The sequence below is a fragment of the Anomaloglossus baeobatrachus genome, chromosome 5 (assembly GCF_048569485.1).
Source record: "Anomaloglossus baeobatrachus isolate aAnoBae1 chromosome 5, aAnoBae1.hap1, whole genome shotgun sequence".
Taxonomy (NCBI): domain Eukaryota; kingdom Metazoa; phylum Chordata; class Amphibia; order Anura; family Aromobatidae; genus Anomaloglossus; species Anomaloglossus baeobatrachus.
This window is the reverse complement of record NC_134357.1, coordinates 19626101-19650574: the sequence shown is the minus strand read 5'-3', so window position 1 is coordinate 19650574 and position 24474 is coordinate 19626101. Positions and strand designations below refer to the sequence as shown.

General features: G+C 51.1%; 1 protein-coding gene across 1 annotated transcript in view; it reads right to left on the bottom strand.

The window, feature by feature from the left end:
- The window catches only part of LOC142312570 (uncharacterized), a 184696-nt gene that overhangs the window by 66140 nt on the left and 94082 nt on the right, over window positions 1-24474 (bottom strand). Inside the window, 4 exon segments of the mRNA XM_075351561.1 lie at window positions 19829-19949; window positions 20668-20735; window positions 21266-21389; window positions 21471-21647. Of these exon segments, the coding sequence (XP_075207676.1) occupies window positions 19829-19949; window positions 20668-20735; window positions 21266-21389; window positions 21471-21647 (490 nt within the window).

The window sequence follows — 24474 nt, the reverse complement described above, 5'->3', positions numbered from 1 at the left end:
GTACTATCAGTATCACTGGGACTCCCTCTGCCTTGATCTTCCTGATTACCCGCGGCAGCAGGGGTAGAGGTGGAAATATGTAAGGCAGGCGGAAGTGGTGCCAGGAGCAGACTAGAGCATCCGCGCCGATGGACTGTGGGTCGCGTGATCTGGCTATGAACGCGGGTACCTTTGCATTCAACCTTGAGGCCATTAGGTACACGTCTGGTGTGCCCCAGCGAGTGCAGATGTGTAGAAACACATCTGGGTGGAGGAATCATTCTCCGGCAACCAGGCCTTGGCGACTCAGAAAGTCTGCTGCCCAGTTCTCTACCCCCGGTATGTGTACCGCTGATATCACTGATCCCGTCAATTCGGCCCAGCTGAGGATCTTGTGGGCCTCGAGATAAGCCGCTTTGCTGCGGGTGCCCCCCTGCCGATTGATATAGGCTACAGCTGTCGCATTGTCCGATTGGACTCTAATCTGACGACCCGCTAGCAGAGGGCTGAACGCTCTGAGTGCGAGGAAGATCGCGCGGAGTTCCAGGATGTTGATGGGGAGGAAGGACTCCTGGGGCGTCCAACGTCCTTGAGCAGTGTGGTGCAGGTACACTGCTCCCCAGCCTAGGAGGCTGGCGTCCGTGGTCAGGACCAGCCAGTTCACTGGGAGAAAAGATCTCCCCTTCGATAGGGATGAGGACCGAAGCCACCAGCGGAGTGCGTACCTGACTGAAGGCGTCAGGTGAAGATGTCTGTCCAGGGAGAAGGGGCTCTTGTCCCAGGCCGCTAGAAGGGCTAAGCTGCAGTGGGCGGAGGTGCAGTTGAGCAAAGGGTACTGCTTCCATAGCCGCCACCATCCTACCGAGCACTTTCATGCTGAATCAAATGGAGCGAGACGGAGGACGTAGACGGCAGCGTACCGCTCGTTGAAGAGCGAACGCCTTGTCCTGAGGGAGAAGGATCAAGCCCCGACGGGTGTCCAGGGACATGCCCAGGAAGGTGATGGATCGTGATGGGATCGGGTATGATTTGTCCAGATTCACTAGCCACCCTAAGCGGGAAAGGGTGTCCACAGTGATTTATACGCTGGTTGAGCAGTCGCGGAAGGAGGAGCTACGAATTGAAAGTGGGAGTCCTGAATTGCGAAGCGTAGGAACTTTTGGTGATCTGGGGCGATGGGTATGTGCAGGTACGCGTCCTTGATGTCTATGGAGGCGAGGAATTCCCCTTCGACCATGGATGCAATAATGGACCTTAGGAACTCCATTCTGAATCTCCGTACGTGCACATGTTTGTTTAGGTGTTTGAGGTCCAGGATGGGTCGAACTGACCCATTCTTTCTGGGGACCACAAAGAGGTTGGAATAAAAACCCCCAAACTGCTCATCGACTGGGACAGGTATTATCACTCCTGCTGTTTGGAGCAAGTGGATTTCTGAGAAAAAAGCTTTGCGTCGTTTTCGAGTCTTTGGGGGGCTTGAGAGAAAGAACCGACTTGGGGGTCGGGTCCGAAATTCTATGTGGTAACCGGAAGACACAAGGTCTCGCACCCATTTGTCGTCTGAGGCAGCAGCCCAGATGTGTTGAAAGAGCCGCAGTCGACCTCCTACAATGAGTGTGTCTTCTGGGGCGCCGAAGGAGTCATGAGGGGGGAAAACGTTGTGGCCGAGTCTCCCTAGTCCTGGACTGTTTCGGTCTAGGCTGCCATGACAAAGTGGGTTTCGGGGAGAGCTGAGAAGGTCGGTCCCTGCGTAGTCCGCGGCTGGTGGCGGGGACAGCACGGGATGTCGACCAACCAAATGAGTTCCGAAAGGAGCGGAACGAGGACTGTGGACGTCTGGTGAAGGACGTCCTGGACTTCAGCTGGGGGAGGGAGATACTCTTTCCTCCCGTGGCGTCAGAAATGAGCTCGTCCAGACGTTCGCCAAACAATCGGTCTGTAAAAAAAGGAAGGCCCGTGAGAGACTTCTTGGAGGCAGAGTCCGCTCGCCATTGTCGGAGCCAGAGAGCTCTACGGATGGCTATGGTATTTGAGACGGCAAACACTGCGCAGGTAGCAGCGTCCATGGAGGCCTGGATGAGGTACTCCGCCGCAGCGGCAATTTGAGCTGTTACCTCTGTGAAGTTGTGAGTGAACTGGGATTCCTCAAGCGAAGTGTTAAGGGATTCTGCCCAGACCGAGATCGCCTTTGCGACCCACACAGAGGCAAAGGAGGGCGAGAGGGAGGAACCCGCAGCCTCAAAAGCAGAGCGGGCGAGGTGCTCCACCTGTCTGTCTGTCGGGTCCTTAATGGATGAACCATCGGGTAAAGACAGGAGTGTCTTTGGGGTAAGGCGGGAGACCGGGGGGGTCGACCAAGGGTGGATCGGCCCAGCCCTTAGGGGCAGGTGAGGCAAAAGGGTACAGGGACTCCATGAGTTTTCGGTTACCGAAGCGCCTGTCAGGCTTCTCCCTTTGCTTTGTGAGGATATCCTGAAACTCTGGGTGATCAGCGAAAACCTTTTGGGGTTTCCTTGCCCTCTTAAAGGAGACCGCATGGTCAGTGGTAGTGGATGGGGGATCCTCCACATGCAGAGTTTGGTTGATTGCTGCTATAAGAGAGTCTATTGCAGTTTGATCATCTGGGGGTGATGAAACCAAGGAATCCTCCTGGTACAAACAGCATTCTCCCTCCTCCAGCTCTTCAGAAGCCGTGGAGCGTGTGGGAGAGCCTGCCCTGTGTGCTCCCGAGGGAGAGCCCGCTGGAGACACCCGGCCGTGTGCCCTTTTCCTGATCCCTTCAACCGGTGAAGCATGTGCCCGGATTACCTCAGAAGGATCCTCCAAAGGGGTATCCTCAGGCTGCGTTCCGTCCAGGGACCCAGAAGGGTGTGGAGGACGACATTGCATAGCCAGAACCAGGTTCTGTGACAGTTTTTCCATGGATTGGGACAGAAACTGTGCCCATTCCGTTGGGCTGGGGGCCCTAGGCTCTGGGCTGCCGGTTGCGGCAGTGGTGGCAGGGGGGGCTATAGGGGCACAGGACTCACAGAGAGAAGAGGTGTGTTTACGTGGTAGCTCAACGTGGCAGGCAGTGCAGGCTGAATAATAGACTTTCTCTATCGTTTCATTGGGGGACACAGGACCATGGGTTATGCTGCTGTCACTAGGAGGCTGACACTAAGTAAACAGAAAAAGTTAGCTCCTCCCCAGCAGTATAACCCCTGAGCCGGAGGCGGGCTCAATCAGTTTTTTGCTTAGTGTCGTAGGAGGCTGATGTGGGCCGACTGGGCCCCCTTCAGCCACTTGTTTTTTTGCGTATATTTTTTCTTTTTTCTCTCGGCGACGCTCGTCGCTCTCATCTGTTGGATTTCTCTTTTTCTGCAGGTATCGTTTTCTCTACCTCAGCTCTCGCAGCCCGTGTGGGTACCACTCCCCTGGGTCGCAGAAGCTTGATTCGTCGGGCCCTCTCCCCCGTCCAATTCCACGGTACCACTCCCGGGTTGGCACGCGGGGCTAATCCTTCCTGGGCACCCCCTATTCACCCTGCGGTATCACTCCAAAGGGTGCAAGGGGCATACAGCAGGGACTGGACCTCGCAGCGCGTCTGGATGATATCGGGCCCGCAGCGCTGCCTCACTACAGAGGGGCTCCCTACCCTCACCGGCGTCCATCTCCCTGCCTGCCTGCCTGCCTGCCTCATTCTCTTCTGCGGCCCGCAGCCAGCCCTCCGGTGTGCGGAGCGGACACAGGTGCAGAGCTCCACGCCTGCACACTGCCAGATGCGGCGCCGCCGACCAGGTAGGACACTCACCCTCCCTTCTCCCGGGCGGCTACAAGATATAGGCCCCGGTCTGGGCCTACTCACCGAGCACCCCGGCCTCGCCCCCACCCGGCGCTGGAGTCCACACAGGCAGGGCTCGGCCGGTGCCCGGACATCGCTGCCGCGCCGCCGCTCCCGCAGGTAGGACCCCCAGTCTCTACCTTCCCCTGCGCCGGCGGTTTCAAATTTAGGCCCCGGTCCGGGCCTACTCACCGGGCGCCCCGGCCGCGTCCCCATCCGGCGATGGAGTCCTTCTCCGCGCCTGCGGTGCTCGTCGCTGCCGTGCCGCCGCTCCTGCGGGTGGATCCGCCGGTCTCTGTTTTCCCCTGCGCCGGCTGCCTCAAAATTTAGGCCCCGGCTTCGGCCCTGTCTCCGGCGTCCCAGGCCCGCCCCCCGCCGCTTCGCTATTGGCCGCCGGCCGCTCCGTCTCCGCCCTCCGCTCAGCCCCAGGCATCACAGTGGGGGCGGTGTTTGCGTTTTCCCGCTCTCCTGGGCCCACCTCCAGCCTCCTCAGCGTTCATCAAAAAAAAAAAAAAAAAAAAAAAAAGGTGATTATGGCAAACTCCTGGTATGCGGTTTACTGACGCTGCAGCAGCCCGTATATCAGGGGAAGATAAACCCTAGTTTTCCATGATGATTATATACAGTGGGGTTTTTTATCAGGGCTTGCGTTTTGTACATTATATATATTAACCTCTTCAGGTACTTTTTTCGGGTTTTTTGCATCAGGACACATCCAACTAGGGTTAGTCTAAGAGCTCTCAGAGCTGAGTTTTTTAATTATTTGGGACCGGTAGCTCAAGTTTGCGGTTCCCTTAATGGTAATTTCCCGCACATAATGGCAGATTAGTGTTGACAGCTACCGCAGCCCCTGGCACCGCACGCCCCTGTGTCTCGCCCCTGCCGGCTGGTTAACGCCCTGTCTCAGGCCATATTTCCCTCGCTGACGTCCCTCGGGTTCGTGCGCATGCGCTGCGTCCCCCGCCGACGCTTGGTCATACCATCCACAAAACGGCGCCATTCCCTCGGGGAGACAAGTCCCGTACCAGGGACCTTTTTCCTAGGCTGGAAGCGGACCTGCCAGGTCTCGTCTTTCGTGGCCCCCCAGTTTTCCACCTTATTCCCCAGGTCCAGACTGCCCTTCCTACGGTAGTCTTACGACCTCTCGGGTGTTGGCCCAGGCTTTCCATCTCCGCTGGACTCCGAGCAGGACCTAGATGTTTTGGCGCAGGACGCATTAGCATGCTAGAAACGGTGAGTCAAGCCGTAAGGCTACGGACAGCCCCTCTTCTCTCCGTGCACCCAGGTCTCCTTTAGGGCGTTGGGAGCAGACCCGTGATGTGCTCGGGGGACATCCAGAGTTCGCCGAGTTACCGCGTGTTCACGGACAACTACCAGACACGACGTTTGCCTGCGGTAAGCCATGTCATTGTCTTTTTTCCCTTCTCCAAAGGGGTTTTCGGAAAGTATGGCCAGGCTACACTGGAGTCTTGGATTGATTACAGACATCTACCAGACACGCCGTTTACCACCGGTAAGTCGTGTGTTTTTGGCATTATCATTCCCCCGAAGGGCTCTGGAGAGAGGGGGCAGTCACCTTGCAGAGACGAAGACGGCAGGCCCCTTCGGTTTCAGTGGAATACAGTTCGCCGTGTGACTGTGTTAGCACGGATAATCCCAGGCCTCGATTTCTACCAATGGTAAGTCCTTTTATTGTCATTACCCCTTATAGAAAGGGGCTCCAAAAGGAAGGGGCACCCCACCCTGTGGTCGACCCGCCTGTGTTCCTCCGGGTTTCTCGTCCCGAACGTGGCGTCCCTCAGAGAATCAGCGGACTCCATACGCAGCGGACCAAGTTCCACCTATCCCGTCCCAGGACTGGTTATCATCTTCAGTGAGTACCCTCTCTTCACATACCTGGGGCCTGCCTACTGCTCGGCCTGAGCCTCTACCATCAGTGTGTCCACCTGTCGAGACCTCTGACTCGGGATCAGGAACGCAGATTTGACATCTAGGAGGTCACTGACTTCCCTTCCGACTTTAGGGAACGCCACTCTGAAGATAGGCGAGTCCAGTGGCCCCCCTTGGCTACGTCAGAGTAGAGTACTTCTCTACCGTAGACTACGTAAGGGAAGGATTCATCCTTTTCCCTACATCGTCCCAGATGCATCAGGATCGTCCCCTCACACTAGGTCCCAGCCCGTTCACGCCGCACCCGTCAGGAAGCCTCTATCCCTCCAACAGCCCCTCCACCTTGAGTGGCAGTGGACCGTTCCAGTTTTTTATCAGAGCGCTTGCAGGGATCACTGTCCCTGCGCACCCTACTTTACAGGGCTGCTAGGTTCTCTACGCCCAAGTACGGCCGGGAGGCCCAGAGTTCTCCCTTCAAGGATCCTTGCTTGGGGTTTAGACCGTCATATTCACTTTTCGCTACTAGCGCAGCTGAGATACCGGAAGGAGTCCTACCAGACCCCGGCTCGGTCCATCATCCCTTAGGCACGGTTTTTTCGAGCCCGTTCAGGGGTAGCTACTCCTCACGCAGGAATAGTTTTTTCCTTTCTGGCACAGAGTCCCGCGTACCCTTGCCACCCGCTCCCGTTTTGGCTATGCGAGCCCTCGGCAGTCTGTGGCGGTGATAGCGACGGTGCACGTACCAGATTCATCCCTTACTCTCCAGGGGACCACACTGAAGATCGGAGACAAAGAGAGTTCCGTCTTCGCGGGTGATCCGCCAATCTCCTCATAGCGGACCAGTCTTCGAAACCGTCCCTTGGGAAGCTTCCCTTCCCTCCTCTGGAGGATATTATCAACCGTCACCAGTCTCCCGTGCTAGGGTAGGCTGCCCCCACCATTCCTCGGCACGGTCCCGAGGGACAGCCCTAGAGCGTTGTCTCCCCTTCAATATTCCGGAAGCCAGAGCCATCCTGTTAGCACGGCTTCAATTTCTTCTCTGGGTCGGGGTTTGCCACAGCGGCGACGTGCATCATCCACCAGGTAGACGCAGAGAGTTCATGGCAAGGGAAGAGGCCAAGGAGATCTTGCCCGGGGACGGGTCCATTAACTCGCTGACCTCGGCAGTACATCCCTAGCATGGACGTTTTAGACGGCCGATTTTTTCGGTAGGAAAGACCTCCCTTAGGAAAAGGGCTCCTCAACAGGGGAGTCACCAGTCAGTTCCCGGGCGAGGGAAGACCTCCAGTCGTGGACCTATTGTTCTCCCGTTCCAGCTTTCAAGTCAATGGTACGTCGAGTGTACCACCTGCTCTGGACTAGGTGACGACGCCCTCGACCGGTCGGGTAGCCTTTTCAGGTTCTCCTGCATCTTCCCGCAGCTTCCCATGGTCTCGAGGGTTCTCAGGATGGACCAAGGCAACGATGCCGCTGGAGTGTCCCAGGCGAGCATAGTTCGCATAGCCTACTCAACTCCTCACGGAGGCCCCGGGGCTCCTTCCCGACCGCCAAGTTCTCCGTGTCGGGGCCCCTCTCTTCTACCAGGACTCAAAAGTCCCAAGTTCGACGGCCACACCAGTGGATCCCGGGCTCTGCCTCGGTCAGGTCTGTTGACAAGAGGATTACAGACAACATTGAGGGCCGGGAATCCAGTTTCCTCCAGGATTTATTTCCACTAGGAAAGAGCTTCCCGGTGGGTGAGGACCACATCTTCCCTCCTTCTTGCTGGCATTCTTCCAGTCAGATCCGAATGCGGCCCTCTCGCGCGTCCGTGTTTCGGCCAGGTGTCGGCCCGTTTCGCTTCGGTGTGTTCAGAGTCTTTTCACTTCCCGTCCTCCAATCAGGGCCTTCGCTCAGAGAAGCGTCCATCTGGCTCGGCTGTTTCATCGTTCGCTAAAAACGTGGGTCCTTATTCCAGTGAGGGGTTCGTTCAAGGTAACCCTTTTTTCCCGGCTCCACCTGTTTTTGTTAGGTGGGCTCCTCGTGGACATCTTGTTGTTACAGATAGCATCGGGGCGGACAGCCCTCTTGTCGCTCTTCCCCCCTTTTTTGTTTTCCAGCTCCTCCAGCAGGACAAGGGGAGGCTCCGGCCAGAACTCTTCGTTCCTGTCCAGGGCAGCTCGCTGATTCCTTCCAGAAGATGTGTTTAGTTTTCGGTTTTCGGTTCTAGTCTCCTCTCTCAGCCGGAAAGGGGCCTAGTTCGTTCCAGAACTGGTACGAGCCCTCAGTCTTACATGTCTGCAGGACACTCCTTTCGGTTACACCGACACCCAGTCCACCACGCCACCCGTTCCCAAGGGGCGCATGCCAGCGCCAGAGGCCAGAATTGTCACATGGATCCATTACTCCATGGGTGAAGACTTTCGCTTGAAGGGCGGACTTCCGCCACGGGCTACCGAGCAAGGGGTACCCTTTGGACGATTGGACTCCAGATGTCGACCGTCCAGGTTCCCTGGGCCGCCACCCGGTCTAGTCGGCATACCTTTACTAGTTTCTACCAGGGTCACACCCAAGCTTCGACAGCGGCCAGTCTTGGAGTAAGGTCTGCGGGTGGCAGTGGCACACCTGTCACAACGTAGGTGCTTGTACGTCTGGCGCGAGCCCGACAGGGGGAAGCGGTTGCCTTCCTGTCTCCGGTGATGGTTTCTCTTCCCACCCAGGGACTGCTTTTGGACGTCCCATGGTCCTGTGTCCCCCAATGAAACGATAGAGAAAGAAGGATTTTTGTGTACTCACCGTAAAATCTCTTTCTCTGAGTCTTCATTGGGGGACACAGCACCCACCCTGCTTGTGTTATTGGTTATATATATTACCTGTCGGTTGCATCAGTGGCCATTTCCCCAGGCCACTAGTCACACGATTACTGGTCATAGTTTTTAACTTGTTTTATCCAGGATTGTTTGATTCTCCTCCTACTGCTTGTGCACTAAACTGATTGAGCCCGCCTCCGGCTCAGGGGTTATACTGCTGGGGAGGAGCTAACTTTTTCTGTTTACTTAGTGTCAGCCTCCTAGTGACAGCAGCATAACCCATGGTCCTGTGTCCCCCAATGAAGACTCAGAGAAAGAGATTTTACGGTGAGTACACAAAAATCCTTCTATGTGGGCCTTAGCCCTCTTAGTGCCTTTTGAATTCTGCATGTTCCTAATAGGAGTATGCCAGGAGGGGGAGCAATGCTCAGCAGAGCTACAATTGATAGCAAGCACCTCACCAGAATCAGCCGATGACCCTGTCCTCAGGAAGGAGTAAGCTCTAAGAAGATCTCGCACGCTTCCCTGGGGGGAGCGGGGCTTATCGCGGCCGCGGGGGGGGGGTTAAAAGAGTGGGAAGATGAATCAGTGTGCCCCCCCCCCCTGCTGTGGGTAGTAAAAACCGGCGGGAAGGGAGCTTCTGAGTTTTCCTCCCTCTCTCTACAGTCAGCATGTAACTTGTCAGTGGTGGTTATCAGCCGGCTTTTGCCGGAGCAAATAAACAGAGCAGATAATACACAGCTGAGTCCCTGAGACCTGAGCCCTCCCCCTGCCACCCCCCTGCCACCGGGAAGTTATCTGCAAGACTTTCTGCAAACAGCAGAACTTGCCCCCAGCCAGCAAGCTAGAGAAAGTTAACACTGTGTGTGCAGGATCCTTGCTCCTTGCACATAAATACTGTAAATGTGCCTGGGAAACTTCCCTACAGCGTCCTGTCTCCCTTTGTCTGGGAAACCAGTCAGGGGGGATCTCACCTTAAAACACTGCTTTCCAGGCAGTGAAAATAGCATAGCCAGCTTGCTGTGTCGGTGTCATATTCAACTCAGAGCCTGCAGAGAGGGGCTGAGGAATCAGTGCCATCTTCCTCTCAGAGCCTGCAGAGAGGGACTGAGGAATTGGGCTATAGGGCACAGGCCTCTACCCTGGGCTTTGGAAAATCGTTGTCTGTGGAACCCGTCGTCCAGCCCAGGATCCAGCGTCGCGGGAGGGGGTACGTGTAGGCAACGCTTCACGTTCCCGCCCGTTGATGGTAGTGGGAGATCGGTCCCAAAAGGAAACCGTCGCCCTCAAAAAATAACAAACCTTGAAAGGAAGTGCCTCCTACAGACACTAAGCTAAAACTGAGCTTGCCTGGCCCGGCCAGGGGGTGTATACTGCAGAGGAGGAGCTATGCTTTTGCATCTACTTAGTGTCCTCCTATGGATAGGCAGCATAACACCCATGGTCCTGTGTCCCCCAATGAGGCGTCAGAGAAAAAAACTTATACCCTCTGGTAATAAAATGTCCAGGAATAAAAAGAAACCACTATGGATAAATAAGACTGTACTAAGTCTAATAAAACAAAAACAAAGGGCGTTTAAAATCTTAAAGGCGGAGTATACAGAAATAGCATTTCAGAAGTATAGAGATATCAATAGGAAATGTAAAAAAAAAAAAAAAAAATCGCCAATGACATTAAAATAACTACCAAAATATTTTATAAATACATTAATGCCAAAAGGAAAACAAAGGATAGTATTTAGTATTGGCCCCTTAAAATATAATGTTAGTTATAGAGGACAAACAAAAGACTGAGATATTAAATCTCATCTGTGTTCACTAAGGAACTGACTGTACCAGGGATCACTCAACAAGTGAAAAATCAAAGTTCACCACCCGATATAATTAATTTAACACAAGAAGAAGTGCGCCTACGTCGGAGTAAATTAAACATTCACAAATACCCAGGGCCAGATGGCATTCATCCACAAATATGGAGGGAATTGAGCTCTGTAATCGACAGACCGCTGTATCTCATCTTTTTAGACTCGCTTGTAATAGGGTTAGTGCCTCAGGATTGGAGGATTGCTGATGTTGTACCGATATTTAAGAAAGGTAAGAGGGTAGATCCAGGCAACTACCGTCCAGTAAGCCTGAAATCAGTAGTATGCAAAGTTTTTGAGGGCATTTTAAGGGATGACATGCAAAAATATATTGCAGAAAATAATATAATAACTGACAAACAGCATGGATTCATGGGAGATAAGTCATGTCTAACCAACCTGTTGGGGTTCTATGAGGGGGTAAGTTCAAACCTGGATATTGGTAATGCAGCTGATGTGATTTATTTGGACTTTACAAAGGCATTTGATACTGTACCACATAATAGCATTATACTAAAGCTCCAGAAGCAAGGACTAGGGGAAACTATATGCAACTGGGTAAGGAATTGGCTAAAAGATAGGAAGCAAAGAGTAGTAGTTATAAATGGTACATTCTCTAAATGGGCTATAGTCAGCAGTGGTGGCCGCAGGGATCTGTGCTTGGACCGGTTCTTTTTAATCTCTTTATTAATGACCTTATGGATGGGATTGATAGTAAAGTGTCAGTCTTTGCTGATGACACCAAACTATGTAGGATATTAAAAACGGACCTTGATAGTACAATATTACAAAAAGATCTGGATAAGATGTCAGAATGGGCAGATACTTGGCAAATGAGATTTAATGTTGATAAATGTAAAGTAATGCACCTAGGACGTAGTAATCCTATAACTGCATATACATTAAATGGAAGTAAACTTGGGACTACAGAACAGGAGAAGGACTTGGGTATTCTCATTACAAATAAGCTGAGCAGCAGCACTCAATGTCAAGCAGCAGCTGCAAAAGCAAACAAGATTCTGGGGTGTATAAAGAAGGGAATTTTGTTTACTTACCGTAAATTCCTTTTCTTCTAGCTCCAATTGGGAGACCCAGACAGTGGGTGTATAGCTACTGCCTCTGGAGGCCGCACAAAGAACTACACTCAAAAGTGTAAGGCCCCTCCCCTTCTGGCTATACACCCTCCCGTAGGAGTACGGATTCCTCAGTTTTAGTACCAAAGCAAGAAGGAGGAAAGCCAATAACAGTTTCAAAAACAAATTCAATCCGATAACTAGATCGGAGAACTTAAGAAACAACATGAACAACATGTGCACCCGAAAAAACGAAACCCTAAAAACAGATAGGGCGGGTGCTGGGTCTCCCAATTGGAGCTAGAAGAAAAGGAATTTACGGTAAGTAAACAAAATTCCCTTCTTCTTTTTCGCTCCTAATTGGGAGACCCAGACAGTGGGACGTCCAAAAGCAGTCCCTGGGTGGGTAAAAAGATACCACATGAACGGGCTGTCATACAGCCTCTTCCTACAGGTGGGCCACCGCCGCCTGAAGGACCCGTCTACCTAGGCTGGCATCTGCCGAAGCGTAGGTATGCACTTGATAGTGTTTGGTAAACGTGTGCAGACTCGACCAGGTAGCCGCCTGGCACACTTGCTGAGCCGTAGCCTGATGCCTCAACGCCCAGGACGCACCAACGGCTCTGGTAGAATGGGCCTTCAGTCCAGATGGAATCTGAAGCCCAGCAGAACGGTATGTGTGAAGAATTGGTTCCTTGATCCACCGCGCCAGGGTGGATTTGGAAGCTTGCGATCCCTTATGCTGACCAGCGACTAGGACAAAGAGCGCATCCGAACGGCGTAGAGGCGCCGTGCGAGAAATGTAAATCCTGAGTGCTCTCACCAGGTCCAACAGATGTAAACCCTTTTCAAATTGGTGAACTGGATGCGGACACAAAGATGGCAAAGTGATATCCTGATTGAGATGAAAGGAAGAAACCACCTTGGGAGAAAACTCTGGAATTGGACGCAGTACTACCTTGTCTTGGTGAAACACCAGGAAGGGAGATTTGCAAGATAACGCCGCCAGCTCGGACACTCTTCGAAGAGACGTGACCGCTACAAGAAAAACTACCTTTTGTGAAAGCCGAGAAAGGGGAACCTCTTTCAAAGGCTCGAAAGGCGGCTTTTGAAGAGCAAGAAGAACCTTGTTCAGATCCCAGGGTTCCAATGGCCGTCTGTAAGGAGGAACGATATGACAAACTCCTTGGAGAAACGTGCGTACTTTAGAAAGCTGTGCCAAGCGCTTCTGAAAGAATACGGATAACGCGGAGACTTGACCCTTAAGCGAGCTAAGGGACAAACCTTTTTCCAACCCAGACTGCAGGAAGGAAAGAAAAATTGGCAATGCAAATGGCCAGGGAGAAAACCCTTGAGCCAAGCACCACGCTAAGAATATCTTCCACGTCCTGTGATAGATCTTAGCTGAGGATGGTTTTCTAGCCTGTCTCATTGTGGCAACAACTCCCTGAGATAAACCTGAGGCCGCTAGGATCCAGGACTCAATGGCCACACAGTCAGGTTCAGGGCCGCAGAATTCAGATGGAAAAACGGCCCTTGAGACAGAAGATCTGGACGGTCTGGTAGTGCCCACGGTTGGCCTACCGTGAGATGCCACAGATCCGGGTACCACGACCTTCTTGGCCAATTTGGAGCGACGAGTATGGCTCGCTGGCAGTCGGACTTGATTTTCCGGAGAACTCTGGGTAACAATGCTAGAGGTGGGAACACATAGGGGAGTCGGAATTGCGACCAATCCTGAACCAAGGCGTCTGCCGCCAGCGCTCGGTGATCGTGAGACCGTGCCATGAAAACTGGGACCTTGTTGTTGTGCCGTGACGCCATCAGATCGACGTCCGGCGACCCCCAGCGGCAACAGATCTGTTGAAACACGTCCGGGTGAAGGGACCATTCTCCTGCGTCCATGCCCTGGCGACTGAGAAAGTCTGCTTCCCAGTTTTCCACGCCTGGGATGTGAACTGCAGATATGGTGGACGCTCTGCTTTCCACCCACGTCAAAATCCGCTGGACTTCTTGAAAAGCTTGGCGACTGCGTGTTCCCCCTTGGTGGTTGATGTACGCCACCGCCGTGGAATTGTCCGACTGAATCCGAATCTGCTTGCCTTCCAGCCATTGTTGGAAGGCTCGCAGGGCAAGATAGATTGCTCTGATTTCCAGAACATTGATCTGCAATGTGGACTCTTCCTGAGTCCACGTCCCCTGAGCCCTGTGGTGGAGAAACACCGCTCCCCACCCTGATAGGCTCGCATCTGTCGTGACCACTGCCCAGGACGGGGGAAGGAACGACTTTCCCTGTGACAATGAGTTGGGGAGAAGCCACCAACGTAGAGAGTCCTTGGCAGTCTGAGAGAGGGAAACGGTCCTGTCGAGGGACGTCGATTTCCCATCCCACTGGCGCAGAATGTCCCATTGGAGAGGGCGCAGATGAAACTGCGCGAACGGGACTGCCTCCATTGCTGCTACCATCTTTCCTAGGAAATGCATGAGGCGCCTCAGTGAGTGCGACTGGCTCTGAAGGAGAGATTGCACTCCAGTCCGTAGCGAGCACTGCTTGTCCAGTGGAAGCCTCACTATCGCTGATAGAGTATGAAACTCCATGCCAAGATAAGTCAGAGATTGGGTCGGGGTTAGATGAGACTTTGGAAAGTTGATAATCCACCCGAAAGTCTGGAGAGTGTCTAGCGCCACCTTCAGACTGTGTTGGCATGCTTCTTGAGAGGATGCCTTTATAAGCAGGTCGTCTAGATACGGGATGACCGAGTGACCCTGCGAGTGCAGAACAGCTACTACTGCTGCCATGACTTTGGTGAAGACCCGGGGGGCTGTTGCCAGACCGAAGGGTAACGCTACGAACTGTAGGTGCTCGTCGTGTATGACGAAACGTAGGAAACGCTGATGCTCTGGTGCAATCGGCACGTGGAGATACGCATCTTTGATGTCTATTGATGCTAGAAAATCTCCCTGAGACATTGAGGCTATGACGGAGCGTAGGGATTCCATCCGGAACCTCCTGACTTTTACGTGTCTGTTGAGCAACTTCAGATCCAGGACGGGACGATACGATCCGTCCTTTTTTGGGACCACAAACAGATTGGAGTAAAAACCGTGACCCTGTTCCTGAAGAGGGACGGAGGTCACCACTCCTTCCGCCTTTAGAGCGGCCACCGCCTGCAACAGAGCATCGGCTCGGTCTGGTGGTGGAGAAGTTCGGAAGAAACGAGTTGGCGGACGAGAACTGAACTCTATCCTGTACCCGTGAGATAGAATATCTCTCACCCAACGGTCCTTGACGCTTGCTAGCCAAATGTCGCCAAAGTGGGACAGCCTCCCACCGACCGCGGGTGTGGGCATCGGAGACCGCAAGTCAGGAGGACGTCGTTTTGGCAACGGTTCCTCCGGCTGGTCTTTTTGGGCGTGACTGAGACTTCCAAGAATTTGAACGTCTCTGGTCCTTTTGAGTCTTTTTTGACGAGGCAAATTGGGACCTGCCCTGTCCTCGAAAGGACCGATAACCAGACTGACCCCTCCTCTGTTGGGGCTTGTTTTGTCTGTGTTGCGGTAAGGAAGAGTCCTTACCCTTGGAGTGTTTGATGATTTCATCCAAACGCTCTCCAAACAATCGGTCACGAGAAAAAGGCAAATTGGTCAAGCACTTTTTGGAATGAGAATCTGCTTTCCAATGTCTCAACCACAGAGCCCTACGCAAAACAACTGAGTTGGCTGACGCCACTGCCGTGCGGCTTGTAGCGTCAAGAACAGCATTAATCGCGTACGACGCGAATGCCGCCATTTGCGAGGTCAATGGTGCTACCTGCGGGGCAAATGCACGTGTGACTGAGTCGACTCGCGCAAGCCCGGCCGTGATAGCTTGGAGTGCCCATACGGCCGCAAAAGAAGGCGCTAATGACGCTCCAATCGCTTCATAGATGGATTTCAGCCAGAGCTCCATCTGCCTGTCAGTGGCATCTTTAAGTGCCGCTCCATCTTCAACAGCAACCAAGGATCTAGCTGCAAGCCTGGAAATTGGAGGATCCACTTTTGGACACTGGGTCCAACCCTTGACCACTTCAGAGGGAAAAGGGTAGCGTGTATCTTTAAGTCGTTTAGGAAAACGCCTTTCAGGATAAGCGTGGGGTTTCTGGATTGCGTCTCTGAAGTCAGCGTGGTCCAGAAAAGTGCTTAATGTACGCTTAGGATATCTAAAATGGATTCTCTCGTGCTGCGAAGCTGACTCCTCTACAGGAGGAGCTGGTGGGGAAATATTCAACATCTTATTGATGTTAAATATAAGATCATTAACTATGGCGTCACCATCTGGTGTATCTAGATTGAGAGCGGTCCCAGGATCAGAATCCTGATCAGTTACGTCCGCCTCATCACCCATAGATTCATCCCGCTGGGATCCAGACCATTGAGATGAATGTGAAGGCCCGTCATAACGAGCCCGCTTAGGCTGCCCGGGGCCATCGTCCGAGTCAGAGTCTTCACCCTGAGGTGTAGATGCCCGTCCCGGAGCTAGGAGCTGAGGGGGACCAGGGGGCAATACATGCACAGTGTCCGTGGTCTGAAGTACAGGCCTAGCCCGCAATGTGTCAAGAATTTGTGACATAGTGAGAGACATTCTGTCAGCAAAAGCTGCAAACTCAGTGCCTGTCACCTGGACAGCATTCACAGGTGGTACACCCTGGGACACGTCCAGCAGAGGTCCCGACTGTGCAAGCGCCGCAGGGGCCGAGCACTGCACACAATGGGGGTCCGTGGAGCCTGCCGGTAGAAAAGTCCCACATGCGGTGCAGGAAGCATACAATGTCTGTGCCTTGGCACCCTTGCGTTTTACGGGCGACATGCTGCTGGCTCTCTGCATGTGAGAGAGTCTATAGCCAAAGGGCGACCAGCACTATGTAATACAAAGTATTTGTAGCAACAAAATACTAAGAATACTACGAGCACAAGAGGGGGTGAGCCCTGAGGGCTGCTTACCGCCCGCTGAACAGCGGGTAAGAGGCTGCAGAATGCCTTGTCTGGGTCTCCCCGGCTCCCCTCTGCAGCTCAGCGTGTCAGCAATAATGGCTGCCGGCGTCTGTGGAGAGGGGCGGTCCGTGGGAGTTCCCCAACAAAAGTGCGGGAACAGTGTCCCCTCTGTGCTGACTGTGAGGGCTGGAGTATGTAAAAACGACTCCAGCCCTCAGCGCTGTGCACTGGCCAGCGTCCCGCCCCCTCCTGATTGGCAGGTCTGGGGGCGGGAACGAACTAAAGCAGGCCGCAAAAGCCGGGGACTCGAGTAATCAGCGCGGCCGCCGTAAAAGCGCGGGCCGCGCTGAAGTCCCCGGCGCACTGCAAGTGCCAGCCGCGCCGCTGTTCCAGCGGCCGGCGCGCCCGAGTCCTAGACGTGGGCAGCGTCCCGCCCCTCTCCTGACTGGCAGGTCTGGGGGCGGGAACGAACGGAAGCAGGCCGCAAAAGCCGGGGACTGTAGTTATCAGCGCGGCCGCCGTAAAAGCGCAGGCCGCGCTGAAGTCCCCGGCGCACTACAAGTGCCAGCCGTGCCGCAGTCCCAGCGGCCGGCGCGGCCGAGTCCCATAAGTGTGCCTGCTTCAGCTAAGCTGAATGAGGCTATGGCACAGGCGCCGCAGCGCTGATGTCCCCCGGCGCACTACAACACCCAGCATGCTGCGGTGTGAGCGCCAAATGCACGGGGACACAGAGTACCTTAAGGAAGCAGGGCCATGTCCCTGATGTACTCCGCTCCATCCAGCATCTTCTCCAGGGGCTGTAGATGGAGCACGGTCTCAGTGCCTGGAGACCGGTAAATCCCACTTCACCCAGAGCCCTGTAAAAGGGGATGGGGAAGGAATCAGCATGTGGGCTCCTGCCGCCGTACCCGCAATGGGTACCTCAACCTTACAAACACCTCCGACATAAGTGGGGTGAGAAGGGAGCATGCTGGGGACACTATATGTGTCCTCTTTTCTTCCATCCGACATAGTCAGCAGCTGCTGCTGACTAAAAACAATGGAGCTATGCGTGCGTGTCTGACCTCCTTGCGCACAAAGCTAAAACTGAGGAATCCGTACTCCTACGGGAGGGTGTATAGCCAGAAGGGGAGGGGCCTTACACTTTTGAGTGTAGTTCTTTGTGCGGCCTCCAGAGGCAGTAGCTATACACCCACTGTCTGGGTCTCCCAATTAGGAGCGAAAAAGAAAAGAGAGATTAGATCCTGTGATCCCAACGTATTGTTACCCCTCTATAAATCACTTGTAAGGCCACATCTGGAATATGGGATTCAGTTTTGGGCTCCACATTTTAAAAAGGACATTCAGAAGTTAGAGTCAGTTCAAAGGCGGTAACTAGACTACTACAAGGAATGGAGGCCGCCCATATGATGACAGGTTGAAAAAGTTAGATATGTTTAGCTTAGAAAAAAGACGTCTCAGAGATCTCATTTATATGTATAAATACATGTGTGGTCAATATAAAGGACTGGCACATGACTTATTTCTTCCGAAGACAATACTAAGGACCAGGGGGCACTCACTGCGAGTGGAAGAAAAGCGATTCCGACAGCTAAATAGGAAAGGGTTCTTTACAGTTAGAGCAGTCAGACTGTGGAATGCACTACCACAAGAGGTAGTAATGGCAGATACTATAACAGCTTTTATATCAGGGCTGGAAGATTTCCTCAGTACACACATTATTGGTTATAAATGACTTAGTGACCAAATGTAGAACTGGTGGAGGAAGGTTGAACTAGATGGACCTAGGTCTTTTTTCAACCTAAGTAACTATGTAACTATCACCAGGAACAAGGAATCCTGAAATTAGAATATTGTCAAACTGAAGATATGACAGCAGATATTTTCACAAAGGCATTGAATGCTGAAAGACATCAGAGACTAATGAAGAAATTAGGCTTAACTGAATAAGTCCTTACTGTTGAGAAAGAGTGTTGATATATACAACAGTTGAAGGACTTCTTTGTGTGAAGCAGGACTTTATACTGATTTAACAGTAGATGGCGATGTTGTGTAAAGTCTCCTTACTCACTGTTGTAAAAAATCTTTTGTTTCTTTTTTAGTTTCGCTTTCTCTTCCTGATGCAATGCTGTAAGACTGTGCATATTTTTATCTCATATTCCAGAAGTAAAGACCTTGTTATCCCATGTTGTCTGTTTTGTGAACTTTCTTCTGCAACTGGGAAACTAGAAGCTGTGCAACATTTTGTACATAAAAAGTCTTAAATCTATCAGTTCAGCTCATGAAAAATGGGAAAAACACAAAAGTGTTGATTATTTTTTGTGAATGTGGTGAAAGTGAAATCAGGTGAGAGATCCATTTACCAATTTCAACATAAAACTGCTGCATCAAGTGGAGAAGAGGAATATGTGATCTGCATTAAAGGGAACCTGTCAGCAGAAATTTCCCCTAAAACCTAACAGATTCCCCCTCTGCAGCTCCTGGGCTGCATTCTAGAAAGGTCCCTTTTATTATTGTGCCCCCTTTCTGACCAAAAAAAAGAATTTATAAAGAGGTACCTTTTTGGCTTCGGATTCTATAAATGTGACACGGGGGCGGGCAGCCTGATGGCCGTTATTCTGCCCCCTGGTCCTGTATGCCGCCCCCATCGCTGATTTCCATACTTTTGGACGCCGCCCACTGCTCCAGCCATCCCCGCGCATGCCCAGTGCCAGTCTCACGGGACTGAGCAGTGTGACCGCTGGTGACGTGTGCGCAGACAAGTGATTATGGGCGGGACTGTGACTGTTATCAGCAAGTACCCGCCCATAATCTCGTGAGCGCGCAAACCTCTCCAGCGGTCACACTGTGCTCAGTGTAGATGCTAGACTGTATGGGCTGCTTCCAGGGATGACGTCCCTTTGTCACGTGATAGTATTTTGAACACGCCCCTATCACGTGACAAAGGGACGTCATCCCTGGAAGCAGCCCATACAGTCTAGCATCTACACTGATCACAGTGTGACCGCTGGAGAGGTTTGCGCGCTCACGAGATTATGGGCGGGTACTTGCTGATAACAGTCACAGTCCCGCTCATAATCACTTGTCTGCGCACACGTCACCAGCGGTCGCACTGCTCAGTCCCGTGAGACTGGCACTGGGCATGCGCGGGGATGGCTGGAGCAGTGGGCGGCGTCCAAAAGTATGGAAATCAGCGATGGGGGCGGCATACAGGACCAGGGGGCAGAATAACGGCCATCAGGCTGCCCGCCCCCGTGTCACATTTATAGAATCCGAAGCCAAAAAGGTACCTCTTTATAAATTCTTTTTTTTGGTCAGAAAGGGGGCACAATAATAAAAGGGACCTTTCTAGAATGCAGCCCACGAGCTGCAGAGGGGGAATCTGTTAGGTTTTAGGGGAAATTTCTGCTGACAGGTTCCCTTTAAGTGGCCACTACTCACCGGAGCCGTCATCTGTCGGAGTCTCCTTCTTACACTGCTCGTCACCCCTCACATATTTCTCCTCTTCTTCCATTATGTCTGTAGTAGGACAATGGTTCAGAGGTTCATCCTGATTCACAAGCTGTGAAAGAAATGGGCTAAAAAGTGACTGGATACTTGGAGACTTCACATGGAATGAATAGATGACCAGAACAGATCATGAAAGGGTTATTCTCCCACAAAATAGTAAGCTATCCCCTGTAGATTGGTGGGTGTCCGACTGCTGGGACACCAGATCCAGAGATGCTGTGAATGCAGCTCTGCAGCCCGTCCTGAAAAGAGCGATGGTTCGCATGCTCGGCTTCTGCTCCATTCATGGTCTATGGGACTGATGTAAACAGCCGAGCGATGCACTTCCAAGTCCCACTGACAATGAATGAAGCAGAGGTTGAGCATGCGCACCTTCGCGCTTTTCAGGAAGGGGCTGCAGAGCTACATTCTTGGGATCACAGTGCCCCAATCTCAGGATTAATGGAGAGACCAGTGATCAAACACCCAGTGATCAAAGTCATTCCTTATTCCATGGACAGCGAATAACTTCTTGTTTTGGTAACATCCCTTTAATTATCAAGACAACCGAAGCTCACATTACAGCAAATAGCGGCACATATTCCATATAAATCCAACCTGTTGGTTCATTTTCCACAGCCAGAAAAGCATGAGAAGATTCAGAACTCATGTAACGTCTGTGGTCAGCTGCCTTCTCCGCCATGTATAAATCATACAATAATGCTGGACGGCAGAACACGACCTGCACAACCTCCTACACATCAGATCCCTACAACCTCCTCCCCACCGACCTGATGATCCTGTGACCAGTCCTGAGCTCCGGGATGTGTCTCTGGCGTCGTCCTCTTACTGGTTCTTACTGTAGGAGACACAGAAGGAAATCAATTAATTCCTTATATATAAGTAATTTAGTATTTGCTGTTTTGAGAAACTGAAAGAAATTAAATGATTGTAACAATTGTAGTAAGTTTTATCAGACGTTCTGCTCTGTTTTCGCCCCTTCCTATGACAGCCGTGTCTTCTGACCACACACCTTTCCCCTCATCGATATGGAGGAGCCTGTGACCAGACACTCTGCATCCAGGACACGAGTGCAGGGGCTGTGTGCAACAATGGATGAAGCGGAGATGTCTCATCATTGGCCGCAGAGGTGACCACTGCTCCTGTGCCCATGATTGACAGCAGAAGTCACTGGTCCATCTATACTGTGCAGTACAGTGACAGGTAAGGGACACAGGAGAGGAATCACCACAGAGGGGATCAGTAAGGTGAATATTACTTATTTGTCATCTCCGATAGTTTTTTCTTCAGTTGCTGGTCAACTTTTAAAGATTTACCTAAAGTGACCAATCCCTTTAACAGATGTGTGTATTTCATCCTGTCTATTACCTGGTGATGTGCGGGGCGGATTCTCCTCCATCATGACGTCCTTGTACCGGTCCTTGTGTCCTTCTAGATACTCCCACTCCTCCATGGAGAAATAGACGGTGACGTCCTGACACCTTATAGGAACCTGACACATACAATGATACAGTCATCCCCGATCCCTTCATAGCGTTACTGTATAATGTCCCAGCATTCCCAGCAGTGTCACCTCTCCAGTCAGCAGCTCAATCATCTTGTAGGTGAGTTCTAGGATCTTCTGGTCATTGATGTCCTCATGTATCGGGGGGTGCGGTGGAGGGCCAGGGATTGGGCTCAGTGTTCCTCCCCATTCCTCAGGCACAGGGGCCTGACAGCGATCACTAGAGGTCTTCACCACTATGTAATCCTGTGTATGGAGAGACACAGTAACAAATCTCACTACAGACATTCATATAATTCCTTCAGTTGCAATGCTGCTTAAATGTTTGTGAACCCTTCAGAATTTTCTGCAGAAATTTAACCCAGAATTACATTACATTTCCACAAAAGTCGTAAAAAAAATAGATAAAAAATAAAATAAAGGAGTAAAAAAAAAAAAACCCAGATAATTACTTACTGGTAATTGGGTTCCCCTTTTTTTCTGACCCCCTATGACTCAAACAGTGTAACACACCACTAAAGAGGAACAGAAAAAAATGGTAATAGGAAGGGAAAATAAAGGGTGCTGTCATGGGTCTGCAAAACTCAATTACCGGTAAGTAATTATCTATTTTCCCTTCCTCACAACAGCACCAAGGAAGAATTACAGAGCAATCCCTTAGGGAGGGACCACCACTTGGAAAACTTTTCTTCCAAAAGGAAAGGTTATTAGAACCTCAATCCAACCTGTAGTGCCTAAAAAGGAAGGTGAAGACCATGTGGCTGCCATACAAATTTGGTCAAGAGAGGATTCTGCCCAAGATGTAGATACAGCCCTAGTGGAGTGGGCTTTCAAGCTTTCAGAGGGATCATGACTTCCTGCTATACATGCTAGATTTGATCCATCTGGCAAAAGCCCCTTTCGATGATGCCTGGCCTCTACCGGGACCCTGAAAAAGACTAAAGAGGGAGGCAGATCTTCTGAAACTCTTTGTTGCTTCTATGTATTGAAGAACACACTGCCTGATGTCTAGCATGTGAAATTCAATTACTTTCTCATTCTTGGGGTTATCACAAAATTAAGCTAGTACAATATCCTGGCATCTATGAAATACCGAGACTACTTTAGGAAGGAAGGCTGAGTCAGACCTATTAACACAAATCCTTTCAGATAGGGTAAGGGTTGGTTTACTGACAAAGCCTGTAGCTCCTCTTTTCTTCTGGCTTATGTGATGGCTACTAAAAGAGCAGTCTTAATGATCAGAACCCTGACAGTGCATTCCAACAATGGCTGGAATGGGGCTCTAGACAGGGCCTTCAAAACAAGGTTAACCCCTTAACGACCCATGACGTACTGGGTACGTCATGGATCGTGCGCCGTTAATCACCGCCCCCTGCCGTGGGCAGGCGGCGATCCCCGCACATATCAGCTGTTTTCAACAGCTGACATGTGTGCCTGCTAGCCGCGGGTGGAATCGCTTCCACCCGCGGCCATTAACCCCTTACATTTCGCTGCCAAAATCTGGCAGCGATATGTATATGGGCGCCGCCATGAGAGTTACTTACCCCGCCCTCGCCGGAAGTCACGTGACATGATGACGTGACTTTCGGTGGTTGCCATCGTAGCACAGGGTCTTGTGATGACTCCTGCAGCTACGAAGTTTCACTTTCGTTTTCACCTGGCTCGGAGCAGGGTGAAATAGGAAGTGACTGAATCTGCCGTTTACAGCTGTATAGCTGTGATCAGCAGATAGATAAGAGCGATCGGATTGCTGATCGCTTTAGCCCCCTAGGGGGACTAGTAAAATTAAAAAAAAAAAAAAAAAGTTTTAAAAAATAAAAAAAAAAATAAATAAAAAACCTAAAAGTTCAAGTCACCCCCCTTTTACCCCATTGAAAATTAAAGGGTTAAAAAAATAAAAAATATACACATATTTGGTATCGCCGTGTTCAGAAATGCCCGATCAAAATATAAAATCAATTAATCTGATCAGTAAATGGCGTAGCGGCAAAAAAATTCCAAACACCAAAATTACGTTTTTTGGTCGCCGCAAGCTTTGCGCAAAATGCAATAACAGTCGATCAAAATGTAGCATCTGCGCAAAAATGGTACCGTTAAAAACGTCAAGTCGAGACGCAAAAAATAAGCCGCCACTGTGTCTCAGATCCCGAAAAATGAGAACACTACAGGTTTTGGAATATGGCACAAAACGTGCACCACTTTTTTTGGACACGCTTGTGAAATTTTTTTTAACCCCTTAGATACAAGTAAACCTATACATGTTTGGTGTCTACAAATTCGCAACGACCTCAGGCATCACATAGATACATCAGTTTTACCATATAGTGAACACAGTGAATAAAATATCCCAAAAACTATTGTACGATCACACTTTTTTTTGCCATTTTTCCGCACTTGGAATTTTTTTGCCGTTTTCCAGTACACTATATGGTAAAACTTATGGTTTCATTTAAAAGTACAACTTGCCCCATAAAAAACAAGCCCTTATATGGCAAGATTGATGGAAAAATAAAGTTACGGCCGCGTGCATATACATCTCGCTGCCTGATTTTGGAAGCGAGATGTAAGGGGTTAAAAGTTGCGAGTGGAAAGCGATACCACTCGTAACTTGCAGGCACACATGTCAGCTGTTGAAATCAGATGATATGTAGGAGGATCACCGTGGCCTGCCCACGGCAGGGGGCAGGGATTAACCTTACATGATCCATGACGGATATATCCGTCATGGGTCGTGAAGGGGTTAAGAGTATTTAGTTTATGACCTTTTTCTAACCCCTTCTTTACATATTCCAAAATGACTGACCAGGGCATTGGATTATTTTCAAGAGGATTTAACCCTGAAACATCTAAAAATTTCCTCCACACCTTAGCGTAAATGTTAGTAGGTATTTTCTTCTTACAGTCCATTAGAGAGGAGATAAGACTCTCCGTAAATTCTTTGGCCACTAGATGCTGCTGCTCAAACACCACGCTGTCATATCCAAACTCATTAGATTGGGATGAAGGATAGAACCCTGGGATAGTAGGTCTTAGGCGGGCTTTGCACAGTACGACATCGCAGGTGCGATGTCTG